Here is a 24640-nt window from a genome sequence, read left to right as displayed (position 1 = left end):
TTAGACCTAACTAAGTGATTTTAAAGCTTAATATCCGGCTTTAAATCCTAACCCCCCTTACTAGCCGGGATAGTAAATTAAGCTAGAATTTTACCCTAAAAACCTCTATTATAGAGAAAGACCTATATCGATAGGCTTTATTAATTAAAGCTTTACTTTATATAAGATCTTAAAGCCTACCTAGCCTATTAGATTATATATTAAACTAGCTTATAAAAGGCTTCTGTCTTATAATATAAGGCGCTATCTTACTCGCTAAAGAAAATAAGGAATTATATACCGCTAATAAGAAGTAGAAGTAAAAGCGTACTCGATCCCGAAGGTAGATACCTAGTAAAGAAGGCCTCTTAGTTTACGAAGTATCTGTATTAATTATATAGTAATAGGAAGCAACTAAAGCCCCCCCCCCCGGCCCTAGTATACCTAGAGAATTAACTATTCAGCCACATACGCGGCCCCCCTAGGGGTATGGTATATATAGATTGCCAGGGCATAGAAGAGAAATATATCTAGATAGACTAGTTAGTTAGTTGATTTAATTTAATGGCGTTATGGTTGAGATAAATGCATTTAAATCTAATGGGTTAGATGGGGTGCGCCACTCGGTGGTGTGCGCCGCTCGGTAGTGAAATACGTTATCTAGTTATAAAACTAACTAATTAATATTACTATTAGGTAGATCCCTATATATATTAGTATAAATAGTAATAAATATACTGACTGCGAAGCGCGAGGTATAGCGCTTCTTAGTATAGGGATAGGAGTTATGACTAGGATAGGTAAACTGATTATCTGCCTCGCTATAGCTACTAAAAGAGCGGTATGCTAGCGAATTAGAGAGTAATAGGAGCGGTAGTAGGAATATAAGATAACTTCTGTACCGATAAAATACTTAGTATAAGCGCCGAATAAAAAGATACTCCGGTTATATAAAGGACTAATAAAGCTATAGTATATAATCCTAATTTAGATATATATAATATAGATCAGACTATGTTACTTCTTATTTAAGATTAAGGCGGCAGAGTCTGACCGGTATCTATACAACGAGGGCTCGCAGATACCGAAATATATCTTGATATAGTACCCGTAGTATATCTTCCCGCGTACGAAATTATAGGACTAGTTATACGATCTCAGTATTAAGATAGATTATAATAAGATTATTTCGAACCTGTAGGCTACCCGCTATATAGTCAAATTCATATACTAAATAGGTCTCCTCTAGCAGTTCTAATATATTAGGATTAAGGATAATAACGACGATAAACCGGTAGGCCTTACGGTAATAGATCTAGGTATAGAAGACGATAGGTATTAGCTAATAACGAAAGTAAAGCTATAGAATAAGAAACTTAGCTAGGGATAATAACTATACCGATGAACTAGCCACTAAGAACACTACTACTAATTGAAACTAAGGCAGGGAGATACAGAGATTGAGAAGGGAGAGCGAGAAGTAAGAGCGAGAAGTGGGATGTGGGAGTTGGAAGGTGGAAGGTGCACTCCACGGCAATCATTAAATAATTTCTTAGGTATAGGATTGGGTATGGGTTTGGATTTACGGGATTTATAGGTTATAGGAATGGGCTGATTCCACGCTCTCTTTGATCACCATCTGTACTCTTGGATTCGGCGTTAGGACTCGAGTTCTTGCTTCAGTTGGAAGAAGCGCCTGCATAGTCATACGCAACTAGTTAGACTGCAACGGGTTAATTGAACTTTGATTGATTGATTGATTGATTGAAGCACCGCCCAAGCGAGGATCTGGTCGTTCTGGTAAGAGCAGCTCTGCTCTCCAGTAATGTAAATTGCAGTTATAATTCCGAATTCAAAAACTGTTAACGGGCCAGGATACCATTTCATCAAAACAAGCATTCCAGCACAACACTCACTTCTTTGTTTGTGTAGTCATGTGGAATGTATTGTTGTAGGGGAGGTCGGGCAGACAAGACATTTGCTCGCTTCGCATTCGAGTCATGGAAATCTAGGGTGTCTTTCTGTGGTGAGTTAGCAAGCGTTGATCCAGTTGGATGAGGTATTGTACTTTAACGATGAAGAATTCCCCGAGTGTACGTTTGAGACAGATGGTCAATTAGGGTCGTCATCATACCAGCTTACCAACTAGATCACTGCCAATTTTCTTCTGCAATGCGGTCACCATTCATGCCATGTTGTATCTAGGTTCGTCGCACTCTCCGGCTGTCGCTTCGAGAAGCCGCGCTGGATGCACCGGCCAAGCTCATAAGACGGCAAAGGCGCGCGACGAACCTACTTGTGACTAGACCTCGCCCTTACCCGCGGGTAGTCAAACGTGACAAACAGTAGGAACTCGTGGCCTGCATATTTTGTGTAAATTTATCCTGTATTTTTGAGTATTTCGCTTACATCTTCAGACTGCAGAGAATATTCAATGGATTTTATATAGATCAGATAAAAGAGCTGTATTTTCATATCAGGTTTTGCTACAGAACTACTCATGGTGTTTCGTATCCATCAAGAAGTCTTGATCGTTTCCGGACCCTACCTGACGTACACTGCTGTATGTCAGGTAGTGGAAGGACTCTTGCATCTTCATCGTCATCTCCATTGACCTCTTCTGGTGTAGATCTAACACTCAGTCGCCGCTTACCTTGGCTTCGTTCACTAGGAGCTTGATCTGTGCACCGTATCTGAGTGGAACCCCCCTCTCCCCCTTCCTCGTCGTCACTAATTGGATCAAATCCGCTCGCCTGGGTATCCCTTTCCTCACTAGCCGCCTGTATCTCTTCACATGAGAGATACTCATTGCTCATTGCCCTGTGTTCATCCTCAAAATCGAGCCGGGATGTGCACATGAATATCATCAGGTCTTGGATAGTCGTAGGGTTAAGGGAGCCTCGGCGATAATGGCAGATATCCCGTGCAGAGTTAAAAAGCCGCTCTACACCTGCACCAGTGGCGGGGATTGAGAGAACGTCGCGGGCAAGGCTTGCAAGCGCTGGGAATTTATGCTGGTGCTCCTTCCAGAAGATGCGAGGACCAGACCGAACCGTTCCTATTAAATTTGTTGGTTATGAATATAACGAATCAGCTGTTGTGTCACATACCGCTATTAAGATATTGCGAAAGCTCATCGTATTGGCCAGTTATTGACAGTTGAGGCACTTCTGGTTCACATATCATTTTGAGCTCAGAGATAGCTGAGGCTGATGGCTGAACCTTAGCCGATCACTGGGCGCTTAAAAGCCGTTGTTCATAGGGCTCGAGGCAATTTTCAAGACAGTTGCGATACCGTATACGCCAGTCATTATCCCAGTCCTTAGTGGAGAAAATTTCAAGCTTCTGCTGCGGCGAAACGATTGTGCCAATTGCATAAAGGTCGCCCGGAATCTGATCAGTCATAATGTAGTATTGAGAGAGCTTCCCTTAGCCGCATGGAGGGCAGCTAACATTAACTGCTTCCAAGGGACTTTCTTTCGATGAAGCTGCCGGATTAACTTTTCTAGATGGTCAAAGAGCTTATTGTAGATGCTGAAGACGAGATGAATAGTCACATCTTTCGTCTGCGAGAGAAGGGATGTGAATTTGAAGAATGGTTGTGTAATCCAAAGCAGATACTCAATCTGGCGCCATTCCTCTGCTCCGAGGGCAAATTGCTCTGGCCGTAATGCTCACAGAACTCATCAAACGTAGACTGTAGCCGCTTTGCGCGCCGGAGCATAAGAAACGTCGAATTCCAGCGAGTCTTGACATCCTGGATAGGAACAAGTTTTGGCTCCTCTGTTTGAAGGTTATAGAAGGCCTCTCGACGCTGGGGACCGCTATAGATATAAACCGCCAGGCTGCGTATCTAATTGATAAATTAGAAAATAATAGAAAAGTAAAAGTAAGGTGTATACCTTGTTCAACGTGTCAATAATCTTCCTTTCTTGCTGCGTCACACGAAGAGACTGGATGCGAGATTCAGACAACTCCATCTCAGCCATCTCGTTTTTTGGATTTGCTTTCAATTGACCAAGGAGATCCTTTAGGCTAAGCTGGATAACATGTGCTATACATGGAACCCGTATAATAGTAGAGCTATTACTTAGCTCAAGTGACTGGATAGCCTTATTTATGAAGTTCACCAAGGTATTGTTATTCGACGCGTTATCGGTGGTAATTGCGAGAACTCGGTCTGTAATATCGTGTTGTTGGAGGAGCCTAATCAGTACCTCAGTAAGATTCAGACCCGAATGGGTACCGGAAAGAGGCTCAAAGCCAAGAAGAACCTCCCGATACTCCCAGTTATAGTCGAGGAAGTAGCCAGTTACCGCCATGAACGCTTGTTGAAAGGGAGACGTCCAAAAATCTAATGCCAGTCAGAGCTTTGAGTCTACTGGTAGTTGTCGTAGGATACTCCGTTGCTGTTCCGCTACAAATCCTCGTAGCCGGGCGCGAATGGTTTTGCAGTAGGAATACAAGGCCGCTGTGGTGCAAGGCGCGCGAAAGAAATAAGGTCATGGAACTCTGGATGTTCAATGAATTGAAAAGGAAGTCGTGACATAGCGAGGAGTCTTAGAATTTTGTGCTCCCATTCATCCTGGGTAAAGACCATAGCTTTCGGAGCATGTTTTGCCTAGTAGTATAAGTATCTTGTATAGAATAGAGAGAGAGCTCTAACTCACAGCGTCCTCTATCATCTGATTAATACTTGGCCTTTTACTACTCTTGCGACAGGTCGGGCCCTTAAGATGCTTATTCATAGACGACGTTCCAGGCTGGATGTTGCAGAGTCGCGGCGCACACCTTACACATAACCATAGGCTTCCCAGTCTTTATATCTGCTACCTGGTCAAACTGTTTCCAACACTCAGAAGGGGGCATAATGAGAAATAGAAGGACTTACAGACAAGAATCTAGTTAATAGAATTCAAAACGGCTAGGGAACGACCAGGGAATAGTTAGGGGGATAGGGGGATCCAGGGAGCTGAAGATTCGAAGTTGATAGATCATGATACACACCACTTAGCAGTGGGTCTTTTGTCTTTTAATTGGCTAAGATGCGAGGGTTGCGAGGATCACCCGCAGATTCACCCTCGTAAACGGCGGACCTGTGAATTACTGTATCCGATTAGCTTTGCCTTTTTGGGGTTAGAGCCCCAATACGCCGTCTCGTACCCTCCATTCAATACCCCCGACATAAAAGACTCGTCTTCGCTGCTCGTCCTCATTCTCCCACCTTTCCATTCTTCTACCTCTCTATCTTGCACTCATCGCTGCGCCCCTGCAATTTCGCCCGCCCAATCGGACTCGCCGACTGCCCCATTCGCCCCCTGTTACTTTTCGGTCGCAAACTACGGCTGAGCCCTTGTTGCCTTTACAACTCACTCTTGGGATCGGAATTATTCGGCCTCTTGGCACAGGTGGCGTTGTGAGGAGGTTGCACGGCTTTTGGAAAGCAATACGGTACAGATTATCCGTTCACAGAGTATTCACTCAGCCTTCATAGTCTACTCGTTCTTCAAACGGATTATTCTCTGTCTATTCCCCTCGATCATTATCTCGTCCTAGATTCGATGATTTACCACCTCGCCAATTCTTTGTCCTGGTGCCTCGTCCGTGCTCTGTGGCTGCCTGGTCGTGATCTGCCCAGCAGCTCATTGCCTCCGCTGCTCCGTTCCATGGCTTGGTTCTCTAGTGACTGCAGGTTCTTCGCCCTGTCCCAAGTATCCAATGGCAAAAATGCCTCATCGGCGATCTCATATCTAAATATGGCAACCGGGTAAGTAGTCACTACCAACCAGCTCCCTCCCCTTCTCAACATCGAGAACCACCAAGCACTGAAACAATCGATCCCGCAATCCCGAGTCACCATACTTGGTCATCTCAAGTTCGTCACCAAAAGACTTCGCTTGGCCAGAAGTATTGGGAAATTCACGTGAAGATTTTATGGAAGGAGTAAATGGTCAATACAAGCAAGACGAGCTACCGGGGCCAACGCTGGTAGGTTCAATGATTTGACGCACATATCGCCTTAGCCACCACAGATTGATGCGCTTGAAGTTGTAATTGATGGTATAGTACGTTGGTAGGTTGAGCAAAATACTTGCCACCTGGACGCCGCTGATTTCCCGATCATGTGAGAGGGTATTGAAGCAGCGAAGGGCAAATTTATCCAAGCCCTTTTCTCGAAGCCGTAGATCGTTTGCTGTATGAGATTCGGTAGCCTGGGCCTTTCAATGCGTTGTTTCAACAGGGCTGCTTTTGCCACAATCTGCCATGGGGATACGTCGTCTTTTGTGGCATAATTGGTGATATAATAGATCAAAGACAAAGACTTGGATACTGTCGGGGTCCAAGAGATATCGTGGTTAGATCGGATGCAGCTAGCAATGGCGGGGTACCACGGGTTAGTCCAGGGATGATTGCGTGCGAGGTGAATCAAGCCAAACTCGTCCACCCTGGAGGCGGGGATCAGATCCCGGGGCATGCCGAAGCGACAAGCATCTTTACCCGTGCCACGTTGGCGGTATTTGAAGCAGGATGAAAGATGATGTTTAGAATGTACCTGGGTCGTTTGTGCCACAGAGTCTGTCGCACGATAATCTGAGGAAGAACTCAACGTCCGTTTCCATCTCCTTGGTTGAAGGTGGCGCGCTGGGGAGATTTACTTGCGGGTCATGCGGGTCATGCGGAATAGTGTCATCGATGCCTTGCACGATGGTCGCTTCGAGGTAGGCGAAAAATACTACGCAGAGTCCGTTCACCTTCTGCTATGGTGATTTAAAGCCCACTCAGCAAATGAACTCAGCGACACAGGGATAGTACGCCCGTCTAGATGGCCTCCAAACCCCGTTGGAAACAGGGTGGGGAAGGCGGCGGTATAATAACGAGGATCCGACCAATGATTCATCAATGCAACGTGAGCACGAGTTTTATAAGAAATTACAGGAATCTGCTGACGGGGAAGGGAAAGTCTGTATATGGAGTCAGGATTTTCTATATCGCATTGTTCAGATGGGCGCGGTCCGTTGGTGAGCACGTCGAGTAAGGTGTCCAGCATCCGCACGTCAGGGTTCTGGCGTTCTCCGTTGATGCCAGTGGAAACAGACCCAGTCAGGAAATGTCTGCTGTTATTAGGGTCGAAGCTTTGATCCTGTGCTGCTGCGTCTTGTGCTGCTTGGAGATCATTCTCGTAATTACCCTGTGCCAGGTTGACCGTGTACCCTTCACGTTCATGGTGGTCTGGCCCGTCAAGTTGGATAATATTATCCCGTAGCTCTCGCGGGATGAATTCGTCGCTCCAATCATCTATCATCGGTTGATTAACGGTTAATCCACGATATAGATGATTATATCGAACGAGATATTGCAAAGCCGCTAGAACCCTTTGTCCGAATAACAAGATACGGTCTTAAGTCCGTGTCTGACGGGGGGTGATACCCTAACCAGAAAGCTTTGATGAGGTTATCCAACCTCAATTCCACACTTGGCAGGATTTGAAGCGGCGGACCTGGGTCTTGTGGGGGGATGACTATGAAATGACCTCGCAGGGCACGGTGACTGATTGAGGACATCCTCCAGCGCCGATGGGTAATTCTGGCAGAGAGTAACATTGACCAGATTTTTCGCGGAGAACTTGGGGATGGCCGTGTTTGAAGGATTCTTTGCCTGTTGGAGTCTGGCCGCAGGAAGGGCGAAGGGTGTGGTATTCCACCGAGGCGAAATATATTGGGAGCAGGAATGCTGTCTTGATAGCTATCAGCAACCTCAGTAGAAGAGAGCCTTTCCGGCGCGGAGGCGAGCCGGCGATAATTCTGTTTCCATTGGCGACAGCGATCACACGTTTTATACCGAGAAGACTGCCAGGTCCGGGCGCAATTTGAGCAGAGCGCACGTTGTATAGGTGGGGGCAAAGTTGTGGACTGTGGGAGATATTGTACAGTAGAAAGGGACGCCGGTACGTCACCAGTAGCAAGCAAACGACGACGGAGTCTTTGTCGGTGGGCCTTCTGGCGACAGGCGGGGCATGTCTTATATAGAGGCGACTGCGTAGGTCGTCGCGAGGAGCTGGAACACAGCATGATATGCGTAGTGGGGGATTCCATAAGAGTGGCACGGATAGTTATTAAAGCAACACGAGAATCTATTAGGCAGGTAGGGCACGTAGCAGCTGTAGACGAGGCAGGCGGTTGAAGAATCTCCATGTTTAATATACGATAGGGTCGGCAGTAAGTGACATGAAAGGAGAGCCCTTTTGAGACTATACAAATAACGAAGACAGAGGGTAGGAGAAAGCAGTGGTATATGTGACAGGCCAGGCATGGGAAACGCAAATGAAGGAAACAGGCGAATAGCTAGAGCGAAGCAAGAGCAATGAAAACTGGGCAATACGGAACAGAAGAGAGAGTGGAACCATGACAAGTAGCGTAGGCATGTAAGCTGACGTTAACAGTAGGCTTAGACCGAATGGGAGCTTTCCAGTAAGCAGTCTGCAGATATCTGCATTATGGAACGCAGGGGCAATGGTACAGAGCCCCGAGGTTCGGGGCTTGCTTACTGCCGAGACGGAGTTTATTCACAATTGCATTTGAGTTTGATTTCCGAAGCTAGCGGTTGTTGCTCAGCGCATTCAGAATCTCCTGGATTCATGGTCCGGTGTAGCAGACTTCAGGCAGACCCCCCAGGTTCTACAGTAAGCATACTGCAGAAGCATACATCAACAAATGTGGATCAGCAAACAAGATAATTTAACCTAGTGAGTAAACCAATGAAACACGCTGCCAGGGAGGCTGTCGCCGGCGCAGATAAATAGCAGTACCTCATCGAAATATCAAGCCTTGTAAATCGACATTACTGCTTCAGGGACAAATATCGATGATGAAGCCAGCCTTTATCGCTACACTCCTTGTGATTCTGTCTGCCTCGGCGCTGGGAACAGTTGAACCCAGGCAAGACGCCACAAATTCGTCCTCCTGTATACAGGCGGTATGCTTAATTTTTTTACCGTGACACCAGCCCTGTCTGACTTCCTAATCCATTGCCAGTGCTCCCGCCTCGTTCGCAATACTGACTACCGTACGCATTTCCCCGGAAATGGCGACCTTGAAGTCTGGGATGCCAAACAACAAGAGGTTCGGTCCGCTTGCCGGGTTCAACCTACATCTACCGACGATGTTGCAGATATTCTGAGCGTAGTCCTAGATACATCTTGCAGTTTTTCAGTCAAGAGCGGCGGACATGCGCGGTATCCAGATGACTCTGTCTCTGTTGGAGGGGTCACGATTGACTTGCACAGAATGAGGTCCACGGAGGTTTCCACGGATCGAAAGTCCGTCAGACTAGGTGCCGGCCATGTTCTGTACAGCATGTTCTCGGATCTCGGGAGACATAACCTGACTACAGTTGGAGGCAGAGCCAGCGATGTCGGTATTGGTGGATTTGTTCTAGGAGGCGGGTTCTCACATCTCTCGCCCCAATACGGACTGGCAAAGGATAACGTCTTTCAGTATGAGGTATGGACAGACTCCATTTCCAACATTGAGATACATGCAGTTGGACATCCAAAGTATTAACGGGTACCTCAATCAAAGATTGTCCTCCCCAATACCACAGTGGCAATCGTGAAGAACGTACCCACCCCGATCTCTACTTTGCCCTTCGCGGGGGGATGAACAATTTCGGCATAGTGACATACTTTACCATGAGAGCCGTCGAACAGGGGCAGCTGTACTCAGGGCAAAAGACTTACAAAGCAGATCAGAGGGCCGCTACCACAGACCAGGCCTACGAGCTGACGACCCGCTGGAAAAACGACACCGCGATGTCCTTCTACTACAGCTTCGGCTATAACCAGGAGGCCGACGATTACGATCTTTCAGTTACCCAGACATATGCCCAACCGATACTCGATCCGCCCGCCTTCCGGGAGCTCAACCAAATCCCGTCTGAATCGAGCACTCTCCGAATCGACTGGCTGACCGAGTTTAGTAAGGAGGTGGCTTCGGCAACGCCTCCTGGTGGTCGGTAAGAGCTCACTTCCCGGTCCGGACCCGGACCCACGCTGCAAGGAAGTTGCGAGCTAACTACAGAGGTGCAGAAACCTGTTTGCGACCGTGACATATAGTCCGTCCGCAGAGCTGGACCGGGAAATTCAGGATATCATGGCCGAAGAAATCCAGTCCGTCAAAAAAGCCCCATCATTCTTCCCAAACCTTGTTATCCAGCCATTATATGAAGGCGCCATCCGCGCTGGGAAGCAGCGAGGCGGGAGTGCTGGTGGTACAGATGCCGATAGCCCACTCACAGGTATGCCCAGATGACCAGGACAGCCTTCCGGAAACAAGTCTCCGGATTCTAACAACCTGTAGTCGTTCTCCTGACCACATTATGGAATGATGTCGCCGACGACGACGCCATGACTACTTTTGTGAACAGATGGGTTGAGAGATCTGAGGCTGCCACCAGGGATGCCGGCAAATATCACCCTTGGCGCTATATCAACTACGCAAGTAAGGAGCAAGATCCATTTGCGGGGTATGGGGAGGAAAGTCTGCAGCGGCTCAGGAACATCCAGGCGAGCATTGACCCTAACGGCGTGTTCAGCTCAACCGGACTGTGCAGGGGGTATTTTAAGTTGCGCTAGTTTAGGAGGGTTACTCTATGGGAAAAGCGAAGCGGGCAGCCGGGGTCAATGGAAAAGCATATAACGGTTAGTTTTGCTGTTGTTGTAAATCTCCCAGTATACTTTTACTATTACCAAGACGTCGAATATAAAATCCCACTCTTTATAACCATAAGAATATAAATCCATAGTGGGGCCGCTTCCATACTTTAAAGGCGAGCCAGAGGATCCATGGATGAGTGTTAAGCAACCTGCATTAGCGTGGCCACAATTGACGAATTATACACGGGGATTTCTCGGGTGGAACGACCACTGTGTCCGGCTTGGGCATGGTGTCAGAGACTGACCATTGCCACAACCTTAAAGCCACTGAGATAGTACCTTCTCACCCTATGCCAAGGAGTAAGCAGGTTGCATGAGGGTCGGCTATCATCCAATGATACAACACACCTTAGAGAGGAACTTGAGGATTTTTGCCTCGTGGACCTTTGCCTAACGTGGTGCTTCTCACTTGATAGCACATACCGTGTATTTGGGAGATTGTAGGGTATCAGAATAACACCCGCTATGCGCCATGTATCCGCACCATAGTCGTTGACTCATCGGTACTGGCTGGAGGTGACTCGAACAAAATGAACCAAATAACCATGCTTCAGCTAGTTTCAATGTCAATTACAGATGTGCGGGACATACTTTGAGCTTTGAAGCCACAGTGGATGTGCCAGGTGGAAGCAGAACTATAAGGAGTGCCTGCTATCCAAATGGATGTCGAAGAACACAAACCCAGTTGATTGCATTTCAAACCTCGACCGCACACTGGCAGCAACATGGTGCAATTCAAAGCCCCCCTCCTGTTCCATAATGTGGCTGTCGCACATGCCGCCGTGGTCCAGGATGACACTTACTTCTACGGCCAGAGTCCCCCAGTGTACCTACCCTACGCCCAATATGACGGACCCCGGGGATTGAGGGCACGCACTTTCCAAAGCCCAATATCTGGTATCCCAGATGTCTCTGGAAGAAAAGGTAAATCTCACCGGAGGGTCTAAGGACGGCACGGATGGCTGTGGTGGGAATATACCCGCTATAGATCGCCTGGGATTCCCGGGAATGTGCGTTCAAGATGGTCCCAATGGGATCAAAGGCGTGGATCTTGTTAACGGCTATCCATCCGGTATCCACGTTGGTGCGAGGTATTATAACTGCTGGCGAACGATATCCGGACTCTTTTGCTAACAGTTATACTAGCTGGAATAAAAGCCTCGCTTATCACCAGGCAAAGGCCATCGGGAATGAATTCAGGCGGAAGGGTGCGACTATGGCCCTGGGCCCACCGGCTGTTGATCATCTTGGACGGATTGCGCTGGGGATCCGGGTGCCAGCACGGCAGGTCTAGCTGAGGTTCAAATTGATCCCACAGTCGACCGCGGAGCCAAGATCGGCATTAAGAATATATTAGTCTATACTAGTCAGGTTTGAGACACTCCAGATCAAAAACTGAGCTTGCATGAGAAAATCTTGCCTTGTAATCAAGCTAAAAATACATGTCTGGGGATTGTCAGCATCATCGGAAAGGGGATTTCTGCGGCCTGATTGGAGCTCATAGGGCAGTACTGCCGAGCTGCAAGCCAAGCCCCAAAATATCCGGTGCAATTAATTAATTCGAATGATTTCTCGTAACATGGATGAGAAATTTTAGTGCCGTCCTGTTTGACTGTCCGAAATTGCCGTGGGAGAAGTAGTAATGATCTGCAGTTAGCCTCGAAGCAGGTATCTATTTAAACCGATGTTGTATTATGATGAATAACGAGGGATAGAAGTTTTGACCTGAGCTTGTGCACCAAAGGAAAATATCACAAACAAAAGACCATGCATGTCCGTGGACTCTCCTTTGTTTTACTCTCTACAAGTGTTTACTGCTTATCGCCGAACCCGTCCTTGGAGCGGCGAGCGACCACAGAGATTCCATCTGACTCTTTCAACTCTCTTGACACGTACTGGAATTATCTTTATCCCTGGGGCGACACGCACAATGGTGGTTCACGCATGGATGCCGACCATGTCTCTGTGAGTGATGGCATTCTCACTCTGACGGCCGAGCCTGTATCAGGTGAGCCCTCACCCATCCATTACCTCTCGGGGGCGATCCACGCCAAGTCGACCTTCGCAGTTGAGGAAGGTGGCGGATTAGACCTTAACGCCGAGTTCATCGCGCCTATATCCAAGGGGACGTGGCCAGCATTCTGGCTGAACGCGGCGAGCGGGTGGCCTCCGGAGATTGACATTGCCGAGTGGAAGGGCTCTGGTAAGGTCTCGTTCAACACGTTCAATACGTCAAGCGAGGTCACCACGCTGGATCTCGACTACCCAGATCCGACGGACTGGCACTCCGTCAAGGCCGAGCTCCGTGATGAGAATGGGTCGGATGTTAGCGTCAAGTTGTACCTTGATGGAGAGCTAGTAATGACCCAGTATGCGAGGGAATATGTTGGCCAGGGACTGCGACTGTATGTTATCACGGTAGCGATTTGACTGAATTATATCTGGCTGACTGACCGTGCAGAATTATCAATTACCAAACAGAGGGTTCTTCTGGTTCTCCTGGGCCTTCAAGAAGTTTGTATTCCTGTTCGATTTATGATGTTTGTATATGCACTGACATTGTGGGTTACAGCGACGACTTTCCAGGTTCGGAATGTCGAGGTCATCAGCCAGAATGCATGAGTCTGGTCAATATCTTGGAAACCCCATTTGTGGTTAGGTTACGAGGATGTTCTCCACGGTGGCAGTCTTTTGGCGACTTACTCTGCGTTTCTCACACTCGATGTCCCGATTTTGAAGCATTTATCTTCATCTTATTTCTGTGCTCCACCCTTGATCAACCACTTGCTGCCATTTTATTTGCCTTTCTTATCCCTGTCACTCGTTACATCACACTGTACCTCATCCTCGGGATCAGGTATATGTCTAGTTGAATATGAAAGCAGCACTTAACCCAACTAGAAGCGAACTATACACAGCAACTATAACCTAACTTCAAATACTAAAATAGTCGTGGGACTCTCGCTAGTCTAGGGAGACATGGAAGTACATGGGAGGTTTGGAGGGCAATTGATGGTTGATCAGAGTCGACGGACGTGGGTCTGGGTTGATTTCGGAAAAGCATGATTTTACAAGCATGGGTTTCACTGTTGCGATGTTTTTCGTGGAACATCGCCGAGCTCCGAGGCTGACATGGGGTTTACCGAATCTGTGCTATCCGTCCAGAACTTACTCCTTACGGACAGTTGCCCCGATAAGTTCTTTGCAATGGCCGATTGTATTGGTAGAGTAGAGCACACCATGTCAGGCCAAGACGCATAGGCAGGGGTGCAGGGTCGGAGTATTCCGCGTTAGTTCTGTTTTCGGAAAAGCGGCACTTCCCGTTGTCGAAAACATGGGAATAGGAAAACATGGTTTCGTCGTTATTTGATCGGTAGGTTATAAGACCCTGTGCCGCGTCAAATTAAACAGCGATGCGGACAGCATAGCCAATTCTTCTATATACACTTTATCTCCCACTTTGCTCGATTTTCGGGATGGGTCACTAGCTTTCTTACAATAGCCCTTTATCTTACTATCTTACTATCTTACTCTCATATATCTTGCAATGTCATAGCGAATGTTATCCAGAACGAACCTTGAATGAGAGTCCCAGGCATGAAGTGACTTGCTCGAGACGTGGAATCAGCTTTGCTGGGACCTTTTAGTGGGCTTATCCCCTCAATTGGAGGCTTTGGGGATTGGCATGAGCTGTTGTCGAGGATATAGTTCGCTGGCTAGTTATACTGTAGGAATATTAGCAATACATATAGGATGCCCAGAACGCTACTGCATAGACCGGTTACCCTATCAAGAGTACGTATAATGGGAATAATAGCAGGTAGAATAGGTCTAACATAGCTGGTCAGGCCGTGACAGTTGCAGCGTATTTACATTATTACGGCAGTTACAATTTCTCGATCCAACTCAGGTCAGCCTTCACACATCAGGCCAAAAATGCGTTTCCAAATCAGGGGCCTTTCTCCTCTACGGATCTCCAAAAGTTTGTTGATCTGAGAAGCTCAGGACAGCCCTGAAGAAAGGGCCCCCACTTCTTAGCAAAGTTTTCAGTAACCTCCCAGTTTTGCGCATCCCAGGGTGCTCCCCAAACGAGAAGCGTGGCATTGCTTCTACGCGTGTCCCAGAACGCCGTTAGGTCATGACACAGTTCGTCATTATCAAGATAATCACCCGCCTTGGTGAGGTTATCCCGCATGCGCGGGAATGGGAAGATGTCGAGCCATGGATGATGTGAAATTTCTCTCTGCAAGGTTGTTGGGCGTAAACTAGCTGGGGTGCTGTGCTGCCCCTGCCTGACACGAGGGCCGTCGATACAGAAAATGGAAACAGTGTCATCTTGGCACATCCATTCTGCGGCCATACCTAAAATAGCAGCATTCTGGTAGGCTGCCCGGAGCACGTTAATTCTGCTCAGATTGATAAGGAGATCTGTCTGTGGCGAACCACCAAGATAACAGTTCATGGCTCTCCTTTCAAAGTCGGCCATCAGCTCGTGCACATTGGAAGGGGCGAATGTGCAGCGGAGATGCTCCGCCTGCGATAGTCTACATGTAATCGGACCCGACTGTGGGCAGGGAAAGCTCAATAATGGAAGGTCGCGGTCATTATTATCTGGCGCTTCGGACTTCTTGCCACCTTGTTGTCGACGTGACCCTGCACAGAGTGAATGCCGTTTATCATCAAGGGCTCCAGTATCTATAATGGGTGCCTTACGATACGCTCTCTGATTGAGGCGATTTTGGACTCTGCGCCTTTTGACCGGATCGGTTACCCCGGCCCAGTCATCCACGTTGGTAACGGTTGCTGTCAACTGCGACGTCCGCTGTAGGTTGGAGATAGAATTTAAGCAAAACAACAATATTGTGATTGCCTGGGTATGTACACTTTGCCTGTGGACGAAGACGAGGGAATGGCTCTGAGGTAAATTTGTGCGCAGGACGCTTACACGGTGGTCGCCATTGGCCCATTGCCAGCTCTCAGGTGGCGAATGGCGGAGGAATGGTCTTAGCGTTTCTTAACTCCGGCCCCAGTCCACAACCATAATCCAAATCCGGCATACGAACCAAGTCTGACCTCACACTTTGTTTCAACCTTCCGTAGCTAACTGGGTAATGCCGCATGCCGGGGTCTCGGAGTGCCGAGCCCCGACCGACCGAGTCCCCTTCTTAGTCTGTCTCAGCAAGCCCACAAATTTGGTAGCCCATGTATCTACTGCATCGTTCCCAAACCCCTTGCGGTGTGTAGACGAAACAAGCAAGATCCGAATTTCCGCTCTATATTCCTTGCGGATGTCACTCTTTTAGTAGTGTATCCGAGATAAGGTGGTTTTCGACACTAGTAATATTTTCCCGGCCCTGTCATCTATAGTTGGGCACCACGGGCGGGAAACAGTCCACAGATTGAGCGACCGAATGGCTGATAAACAAAATTGTCGCTTCGCGTTGATTTGCAACCAAATGGTCGACAGATAATGTAGCCGTATAGGACACCCCACAAACTTGAATACGTAGCGAATTTCAGCTTCGGTGCGAGTAAGCAGTACCAAAATCCGCTTGAACCTACCCGAACCCCGATATTGCACGGTTACTGAGCGAACAACTTAGGCCAGAAAAAAAGAAAAACCGTCGCACTCCACCGCGGCTCGGCCTCCGATGTGCCGAGCACTTTCGATTCTAAGCCAGTATTTGAGTGGCAGCCACTACTGCTACCGCTCAGAGCTTGCTCTGGTGTATATAAAGGGGGCATTCACGCGGCCCATAGATGCGGACGGCCTTCCAACGCCTGCTCAGTTTTGATTCCATTGAACTTTACCTTACCATTGCCCGCAGCAGACAGAAATGACACCCAAAGAATCCGGCGACGTGTCGAACATACTGCGTCCCCTTGGTCAGGATTTACGGGGGAAAACAGCAATCGTGACGTACAGCCCCCTTTACTTGCGTTTTTTGAAACCAGCAGGCCTCGCGCGGTAAAACGAGCGCTGAAGATCAATGAAATAAACCATTTTCGTTTTTGGCTCTAATATGGAGATAGTGGAGCAACACGAGGTATCGGGCGAGCGATAGCGTTGCACCTTGCAAGTCGAGGAGCATCAATTCTCGGCACATTTTCGTCACCTGAGTCAGCCTATCGACTTGACGAACTTACTCGCGCGGTTCTTGACCTGTACTGCGATTTCGAGGTCGACGCGCCTAAAATAGTGGGAGTTGCCGCCAATGTGCTCTCTCTTGATAGTCCCCGACTGATAAAGGAGGCACTTATCCGCCATTTCGAAGGCAAGGTGAACATTGTGATTAACAATGCCGCTTATGATCCAATGCGGGCGATGGGGACTCTGGATGATGCATATGTGCAAAATGTATTAATGGGGAATACGCACGCTTTGGTCATGCTGATGGATACACTTTATGCGCACAACATGATTCAACCAAACTCGAGAATTGTGAGCATCTCAAGTGAGTCAGGTCGCAGAATCCCATTCCCGTAAGTTGATCCACCTTCTATGACCGAGCCAACTTGGCGGAGTAGAGCGCCGGCCATATATTAACTGGTTCATGCAGAGAAATGTATCTCGTTGGAGCTACCAAAGCAACGATGGAAGCACTCACGCGGTCTTGGGCTGACATCTTGGGTGCCAGCCCTACCACGACAGGTACTACTGTGAACGCGCTCCTTGTTGGTGCAACTGCCACAGATGGCCTTCTCCGAGAGGCTCCAACTGTATTTCGACAGAGAGCGACTGATGCTCTTCAGTATGGCTCGAATCTCACGGATGGAGTGGCACTGCCGGAGGACATTGCGAATGTTGCAGGATTACTTGTCAGTGAGAGGGCTAATTGGGTGACAGGAAGCGTTGTCTGTGCGAACGGAGGCAAATTAAAAATCTTGTGATCAAGCACTCTGTTAGCTTTATCAAGGCTGAGTTGCCTGCCATTCTTGCCCTTAAATTTACTCATGCTACAACCCCCCGCTCGTACAATTATTTCGTGAATGAGGACAGAAACGTAGGAAATCTGAGATCGAACATTATCCTAAAGATAGAAAGCTTTTCCCACATTAGTTGTCTGTGCACTCGTCTGCGCTATGGGTGTTTTTGTTTCGCTTCGGTCATTCGGTGTGTAGATTGGGCCAGCAAGGAGGTTACGCTCTTTATTTACTCAAATTGTTGCTGTTGACGAAACGTAAGCTTGCAACATTAGCAGAATATCTTATCAGATACTCATCGTTCAGGCCACGAGGTCAGCTGCCACCTGTCCTGCCATCTAGGGCTGTGCTGAAAGCATTTCGGATATGGTATATTCGCCGGGTATTGCTCTTGCCGAATGCCCGAACCAGAGCCCACTATTTCAGTGCCCTTACCGCAGAGCTGGATGGAATGTACACAATTACTTTATATGCCTGCTTCAGCCACTAGTGTAATAAATATCGTCAACGTACAGTCCATTTCTCCCACTAAAGATTCCGTAGTATAGTCATCGTAGGTAGATATAATTGAATCGGTTCCTGGTATCTCCTATGGTGGTATATATTGACCAATTACACATATGAAGAAACGTCTCGTAGCTATAACATCCGTTCCACTGACTTCAAATTTGGGATATTTTTGCTTGCCGTATAATATACTGGGGCTGTTCAATTAAATATCAGCCTTCAGTACTATACCGTGCATACCGTGTACCGTAATTTCACTCAAGAAACACATAAACATAAGGGTCATCAGCCAAATATTCAATCTATTCAATCTCACGTCTTCCAAGGCATGCTTGAATTAGTAATGAATGTCTATCCTTGCTAGTCGTAGAGTATCAAATCCAGAAGTCCCAGTACGAGACTACTACTCCTTCGGTTTTGGACAGTCCACCAAGACGTGAGCGATTGTTACTTGCGCGCCGTTGGCGCAGTGGCGGTCGTCGCGAATCCCAGCTGGCCTTGGTCTATTTAAACAACCAATTGTGGCCCGTGCATAGCTGTGTCAGATAAGGCCGGTTTCTCAGCAGAGACGAACAAAGCTTCCGAGCGTAGGTAGCTAGCAGTTTGCTGTCGATCTTTTATGACCGCCTTTGGTGTGTGATTTCCGATTCCTACTCCCACTGAGCTTGAATGTTTTCGCGGATGGGCTGGTTTTGCAAATGCTTCTTGCGGGGGATGACCAAACTCCCGTCGGATTATCTAAGGTTGCATTTGAAAGCTGGCAACAGCAGCTCCAAGGAGTCTTTCATCACGTGGTGGAGATGATGAAGGAAGCTGGGTTCAGATCTATGCTCTATTTGGAAAATTTGTGAGAAACCGGTGCGTTAAGGAACTTGACTCTTGCAATGTATCTCGACATTAAAAATGTGTTGGAAAGTTGCTGGTCGAAATCAACCCGCGACGTAACTCCCATCAAAACAGAATACTACAGTATGACAAACTCTGGACTGGGTGCTGATTCTGAGACGTAGGAAGCTGCACGGAATGCTTTGCGCGAAACCGAGCCTGCACGTCGCTCCGAGCGAATACTTGGTTTTTTTGATTACCTAGCGAAAGGTGAATTTGACTATATGCTCCTGTTTGAGGGAAATTGATATCACCCCTAGTACGGTACCCTAGATTATTACACGAGGGGACTCACAATTTAACAGCTTTGATCAAAGCTTCGTTGGTGACAGCTGTGCTCGGCACAGTTCGTCATCATCAAGATAATCACCCGCCTTGTTTGTCCTCACCTACGCGAACTGTGGCTAACAATTCACCCCAACTACCATGAAACCGCATGGTCAGTATAGAGGCAAGCGACGATGCAAGGTGCGAATGTGTGGCAGAACAAAATAGCAAACGGGATCGATAGTAAATGGGCAGCTATACAGACTTGCAGAAATTGCTCTCTTCCCCAACAAACACTCATGGCGGTAGACACAACACAGCCAAAGGGGGAATCTATGAAGGGGTTTAGATATCTTAAAGGAACCTGTGATCACACTAATTTCTCAAGGTATGTAAGTCCTTGGCGAGCCAATTATTGCATGACTGAGCACATTTTTACAATCACAGGGCTCATTGGCTGTGAGGGAGCGCAAGTCTTACGTCGCTGGGCTCGTGGCAGTGACAGCCGTAGTCACGGAAGCTCTGAAGTCCTTGGTTTCGCAGCACCCCCCCTGCGAGGATTGTTGTTGACGCAGACTTATCCTGCGAGACACAGTTGATAACGCAGAGCCTATCCTGCGAGACACAGTTGTTGACGCAGAGCCTATCCTGCAAGAAACAGTTGTTGACGCAGAGCCTATCCTGCGGAGCACCTTCTTACACTCGCGGGGCTCGTGGCAGCGAGGGAGCACAGTCTTACATCGCTGGGCTCGTGGCAGCAACAGCCGTGGTCATGGAAGCTCTCAAGCCCGTAGGCACGAGAGGGCACCATGACACATCGGAGTGGGAGGACGGAAGTCCTGATTTTTTTGGGCTGGGAATCCGGCTCCTTTTATATTTTTTCGGCTACGTCTCGACCAAGGAACCAGTTGCGCAGATGGTAGCGAGAATTACTGTCTCGTTATTGGCGTTGAAGACATTTGAACAATGTTGAAATGGTGTTTGGAGACTTTGTGGCCTACAGACTCAAGTTTCGACCTGGATTCATTGCTTTCAAAAACCTGCGTTGAGTATGGTGAACCACTTCATCAACTGTTGAAAAGACAGTGATAGCGCAAGAATATGATTCTTACATATCATTGAATTTGCAAGTAAATCGCTCAACGCGGTGGCAGACTACTCTGCCCGTTTTGACTATGGCCACTAGCCACGGTCACCGTCTCTTTCATGAGGGCTGAAGCGCTTCAACAGATGCCGCTATAATGGGTTGGAGACTTTGTGGCAGACAGTCACATTCGATTGTGTACCCGTGGTTGGCCATAAGACGTGCCTCCCATTGATCCCTCTACAATCCTCTTTGCCTAGCCTCGCGCTAACGGTACTTTTCTGTGTTGCTCACATCCAACTGATCTTGCCTCTACTAGTACTTCTCCTACCTGTCGGTACAGACACTATGACATACTCTCAAACCCAGGATGGTGATTCTCTTTCTTTGGGGGAGAATAACCAAAAAGTCTAGACCCTGTTGGAAATCATACAGTAGGAATCTGGGTCTAGTTTCCGGGACAACTGAGTCAACTAATTAACGATGTATTTTTCGATACCATAACAATGTAAGTTCTCGATTTATTCAAAATTGATATATGATATAAAAATGCTTATCAATTGCTATCGGCGAGTGCTGAAATTAAAAAAACGCGTTGGTTATTGAAATATCATGTTATATTTATCGCTTTTACCATGTGTTCTGGGGTAGGCGGCTCGGTAGTGAAATACGTTAACAAAAGTTGGGGTGTCCATATCAATTTGTCGGAATGTGGTCGTTACAGTACGGACTAGTACGGGCATAGCCAATTGAGTACTTGAGAGTGTGATTTTTATATACTATAGAAAGTGCAGAATAAATAGGGGTTGAGCTTAGTAAGGTCGTTGAGAGCCTTAAAATCATCAGGCAGATGGGGGTGCTGAATATTCCGGGCGCACTAGTAAAATTGCGACCCTGTTTTTTGACAAACTAACTATTTACCAGCTTTTCTGGCGGGCCGGGTTGGGCTTTTGGTGGGCTGTAGAGTCTTATCAAAAGATGTGCATTTTGTACGGCATTGGCGTTATCCGATGTACACGAAGCGCGGAGATAGGGGTTACGATCCCTAATTCCGTTCAGAATCGACTTTATAAATCACAAACATTTCCTAATGAACTGACTTAACCTCCAAATTCACCAATCTAAATCCAACAGTTATCACTTTAGGACACGCAACGCTGAATTTTCTAACCTTTGCACTGACGTGCGGCAACATTTATGGATCCGTTTCGAAAAAGATTCTCAGTTGATGACATCCCTAGACTATCCGGCAAGGTCATCATAGTCACCGGGTGAGAATTACTAATATTATAATAGATTTAATATAGGCTAACACAAGGTTCTTTCCCCAGTGGTGCCACTGGAATTGGGAAACAAGTGGTGGAACAGCTATTGAGGCACAATGCCAAAGTATATGTTGCTTCTCGATCGAAGGAGAAATTTGAGCAACTTTTTAACCACCTGGAGTTAATCGACCCACTTATGGTTGCAGGCTTGTGCTTTCTGGAGCTTGACTTGTCAGATGCAACTAGTTGCATCTCTGCGGCAAAGCACTTCACTGACCTTGAGGGAAGACTTGATGTCCTTATTGCGAACGCTGCGTTGGCTGTTGTAGTGAGTTACCTCTTGTGGGCACTAGATTGAGCACTGAGAAGGGCTGGACCGATGCTAATCAGGCATAGCCAGAGACACTGTCAAGTGATGGAATTGAGGTACAGTTTGGTGTAGGTTCTAAATATTCCCTTCGCTTGGTTGATGTTTTCTGACTTTCATGAAGACAAATGTAAGAGAACATATATATGTATGCTTCCGTACAAAAGCTCAACGTGTTTCTGTCTTGGTAGTACTTCGGCCATTTCGTGTTCACGCGCAACCTTCTGGTATAACCTTGTTATAATTACTTATTCTTTGTCTTACATCTATACTAATTGATTGTTAGAACCTGATTCAATACACTTCCGAAGCATTTGGTGAGGCGAGGGTTGTCATTGTTGCATCGCATGCTCATGCCATGTATAAGCCGGTTCTACCGAACAAAATCGATTTTGAAGGCCTAAGGACGGAGGGTCAACAAACAATAAAGAGCCTTGCGGATGTACAAGCTAGCTTGCAGAGGTCGGTTTAACCTTCCAAATTTTGACGATTTCGGCTGTTATTCCCTTGAGAGTACACATATCTCGGGAACTGAAGAGCTAGAGGCAAAAATGAACGAAACTGAAATCCTTATAGGTACGCACGTTCAAAGCTAGCTAATATACTATTTGCCCGGCGTCTCCACGCACACTTTCAGGCAACAGGTTACTCCAACATTCTTGTCAATTGCCTCAATCCAGGTAGGGGATTTAAAACCAAATATTGATTACGTGCTAATTAGGCTCTTGCAGGCACTGTCGGCACTGCTCCGGGGTCTGACTCAGCTGCACTGCCGCCAGCGTTCAAGTTCGTCAACACTTCGCTCGTCCGATTGATGAGCATATCGCCAGAAGACGGGGCTCTGACAACGCTGCTGGTCGCTACAGACCCAGAGATTAAGTCAAAGTCACTAAGTGGGCGGTATTTCGACGTTGGACCGCTTGCTGGAAAGTTCTACTATGGCTACACTTGGGATGCCACAGACTCAAAATTGTCTGATCTAGCAAAGGATGAGCATCTTGGAGAGATGCTATGGAATTGGAGTGCGGAAGCAGAGGCCTCAATCAACCTGTTCGTTTAAACGCAATCCGGATTATCACATCCAGATTGCTGCATCCTCTTGTCAGGTATAACTATGTTACGGTTCTCACTATCCAACCCCAAGTTCAAATTTTGCTATGTCACTGTGTTCTTGATACGAACTCAGATCTTGGCGTTGGGGTTTTGGCAAATAAGATCCGCCGAATACCGAAACCTGTCATTAGTGTAATATTGGTGATCTACCGGAAATACCTCAGGAGAAGATGGTGGGGACTTTCTGACCTAATTAGGTTTAGCGCGATCTGAGTGGGTCGCTGGCGAAAAAGCCTGCGTGTCCAAGGGGTAATCTGTTTTCGAATTCTACTGTACTAAGCTATGAATTTCGATCCATACTGTAAGCAAAAGGGGTACTAAGAATAGTTATAAATATTGGAGATAGCAAGGGAACTACTGTACAGACGCGCAAGTTGAGGACTGTACAATACAGAAAAGCAACGAGAACTTGTGCTACGTGGCGACGGAACCGATTTCCGATATCTATTTTGAATAATAGCGGGACGGGCCGCGATGCGAACCCCTGAACCGCCCGACCGCGACGAATATGAAGATTCACCGCCACGATTGTCGAGACCAAGGCGCACCACCAGACCACCAAATAGTTATGCTCGAGAGCAGGAGATCGGCAACGATCAGAGAAAGACACGCTCTCAACAGAGGAAAGTTAAGCCCCGCAAGGCCCGGGTAGGACGACACGCGCGTCGGTGGCGTGCCGCAAGAATGAAATGCCTCAGGCCTGATCTCAAGAATCTCCCCAGCTCCATCACTGTCAAACAGGCTCTTTGGCACAGCGGCTATGCTACCAACGGGGAAATGAAACGTGACCCGAGCTCGAGAGAACGGAGCCAAGCCGCGGTCTAAGTGGTTTCCCCTGCGTCGGACCTAACGTCCGTAACGACTTTCTTTTGACTTTTATTTATATGATTAATTTGTACGATAATATATAACCTTCTTATATAGGTAGCCGGTAGTGTGTTATTAACTCTTTACGGATAACTACCCTTGGTGGCAGAAATCTGTACTTGCTTATACTGCGTAATAATCTTGATTTAGACTACTGCCTGTTTCCCTTATAAGTATAAGGCAGAAAGGGCTGTGTTCTGCCTACGTATACGGTATACTTAATTAGATAATTTTCTACGTTAGTTCCTATATTACTATACTATAGTATCCTAGTAGCTATTGTAAGTAGAGCGCGAGTCTATTTACCTAAGCCTCTATCGCTGCCTAAAGATTTTACTAGCCTTATTTACTTTAATATTTACTTGATTCTTTTAGTATCTTAACTTAGCCTATCTAACCCTTTATTTAGCCTAGTAAGGGAAAAGTATTAAATTAGGATAGACCTTATAATAGGAACTATTAGTAAGCTAAGCTTAGTCCTTGACAAGTCCCGCAGCACCAAGGCAATTTTGGTGCTGCGATATGGTACTGCGAGGTGCTACGGGACTAAGCTAATTTTGGTACTATTGTATAGTGCTGTAGTACTAAGTGCTGCAGCACTGTTATAGTACTAGTTTTAGTGCTACGCTAGTATAATTCTACTAAGGATTACCTAAAATAGATAGATAAAA

General features: G+C 47.1%; 7 protein-coding genes across 7 annotated transcripts; 5 read left to right on the top strand and 2 right to left on the bottom strand.

Moving 5' to 3' along the window:
* Positions 1 to 1817: 1817 nt before the first annotated feature.
* On the bottom strand, positions 1818 to 4301 carry PEX2_052280 (uncharacterized protein; the record flags this gene model as incomplete). Its single annotated transcript, XM_016742502.1, has 7 exons — positions 1818 to 1838; positions 1896 to 2000; positions 2299 to 2339; positions 2537 to 3037; positions 3090 to 3148; positions 3660 to 3832; positions 3882 to 4301. 7 exons carry the CDS (start codon positions 4299 to 4301, stop codon positions 1818 to 1820), a joined length of 1320 nt encoding a protein of 439 aa, XP_016592771.1.
* A 2220-nt stretch (positions 4302 to 6521) lies between these two features.
* Positions 6522 to 7282, bottom strand: PEX2_052270 (uncharacterized protein; the record flags this gene model as incomplete). The annotated part of the gene is made up of 2 exons (XM_016742501.1): positions 6522 to 6737; positions 6914 to 7282. The coding sequence occupies 2 exons, from the start codon at positions 7280 to 7282 to the stop codon at positions 6522 to 6524; spliced, it is 585 nt and encodes a 194-aa protein (XP_016592770.1).
* A 1559-nt stretch (positions 7283 to 8841) lies between these two features.
* On the top strand, positions 8842 to 10609 carry PEX2_052260 (uncharacterized protein; the record flags this gene model as incomplete). Its single annotated transcript, XM_016742500.1, has 5 exons — positions 8842 to 8952; positions 9012 to 9472; positions 9520 to 9990; positions 10064 to 10272; positions 10335 to 10609. The coding sequence occupies 5 exons, from the start codon at positions 8842 to 8844 to the stop codon at positions 10607 to 10609; spliced, it is 1527 nt and encodes a 508-aa protein (XP_016592769.1).
* An 806-nt stretch (positions 10610 to 11415) lies between these two features.
* On the top strand, positions 11416 to 11984 carry PEX2_052250 (uncharacterized protein; the record flags this gene model as incomplete). The annotated part of the gene is made up of 3 exons (XM_016742499.1): positions 11416 to 11614; positions 11679 to 11781; positions 11837 to 11984. The coding sequence occupies 3 exons, from the start codon at positions 11416 to 11418 to the stop codon at positions 11982 to 11984; spliced, it is 450 nt and encodes a 149-aa protein (XP_016592768.1).
* Positions 11985 to 12457: 473 nt separating this feature from the next.
* On the top strand, positions 12458 to 13312 carry PEX2_052240 (glycoside hydrolase family 16 protein; the record flags this gene model as incomplete). Its single annotated transcript, XM_016742498.1, has 3 exons — positions 12458 to 13095; positions 13152 to 13204; positions 13263 to 13312. The coding sequence occupies 3 exons, from the start codon at positions 12458 to 12460 to the stop codon at positions 13310 to 13312; spliced, it is 741 nt and encodes a 246-aa protein (XP_016592767.1).
* A 3215-nt stretch (positions 13313 to 16527) lies between these two features.
* On the top strand, positions 16528 to 17581 carry PEX2_052230 (SDR family oxidoreductase; the record flags this gene model as incomplete). Its single annotated transcript, XM_016742497.1, has 3 exons — positions 16528 to 16658; positions 16724 to 17173; positions 17251 to 17581. The coding sequence occupies 3 exons, from the start codon at positions 16528 to 16530 to the stop codon at positions 17579 to 17581; spliced, it is 912 nt and encodes a 303-aa protein (XP_016592766.1).
* A 3973-nt stretch (positions 17582 to 21554) lies between these two features.
* Positions 21555 to 23049, top strand: PEX2_052220 (uncharacterized protein; the record flags this gene model as incomplete). The annotated part of the gene is made up of 7 exons (XM_016742496.1): positions 21555 to 21628; positions 21689 to 21950; positions 22019 to 22060; positions 22181 to 22216; positions 22276 to 22451; positions 22566 to 22669; positions 22721 to 23049. 7 exons carry the CDS (start codon positions 21555 to 21557, stop codon positions 23047 to 23049), a joined length of 1023 nt encoding a protein of 340 aa, XP_016592765.1.
* Between the last annotated feature and the right edge of the window lie 1591 nt (positions 23050 to 24640).

Source organism: Penicillium expansum (assembly GCF_000769745.1).
Source record: "Penicillium expansum strain MD-8 chromosome Unknown contig169, whole genome shotgun sequence".
NCBI lineage: Eukaryota > Fungi > Ascomycota > Eurotiomycetes > Eurotiales > Aspergillaceae > Penicillium > Penicillium expansum.
The sequence above is the reverse complement of the archived record's forward strand: the minus strand, read 5'-3'. Positions and strand labels throughout refer to the sequence as shown.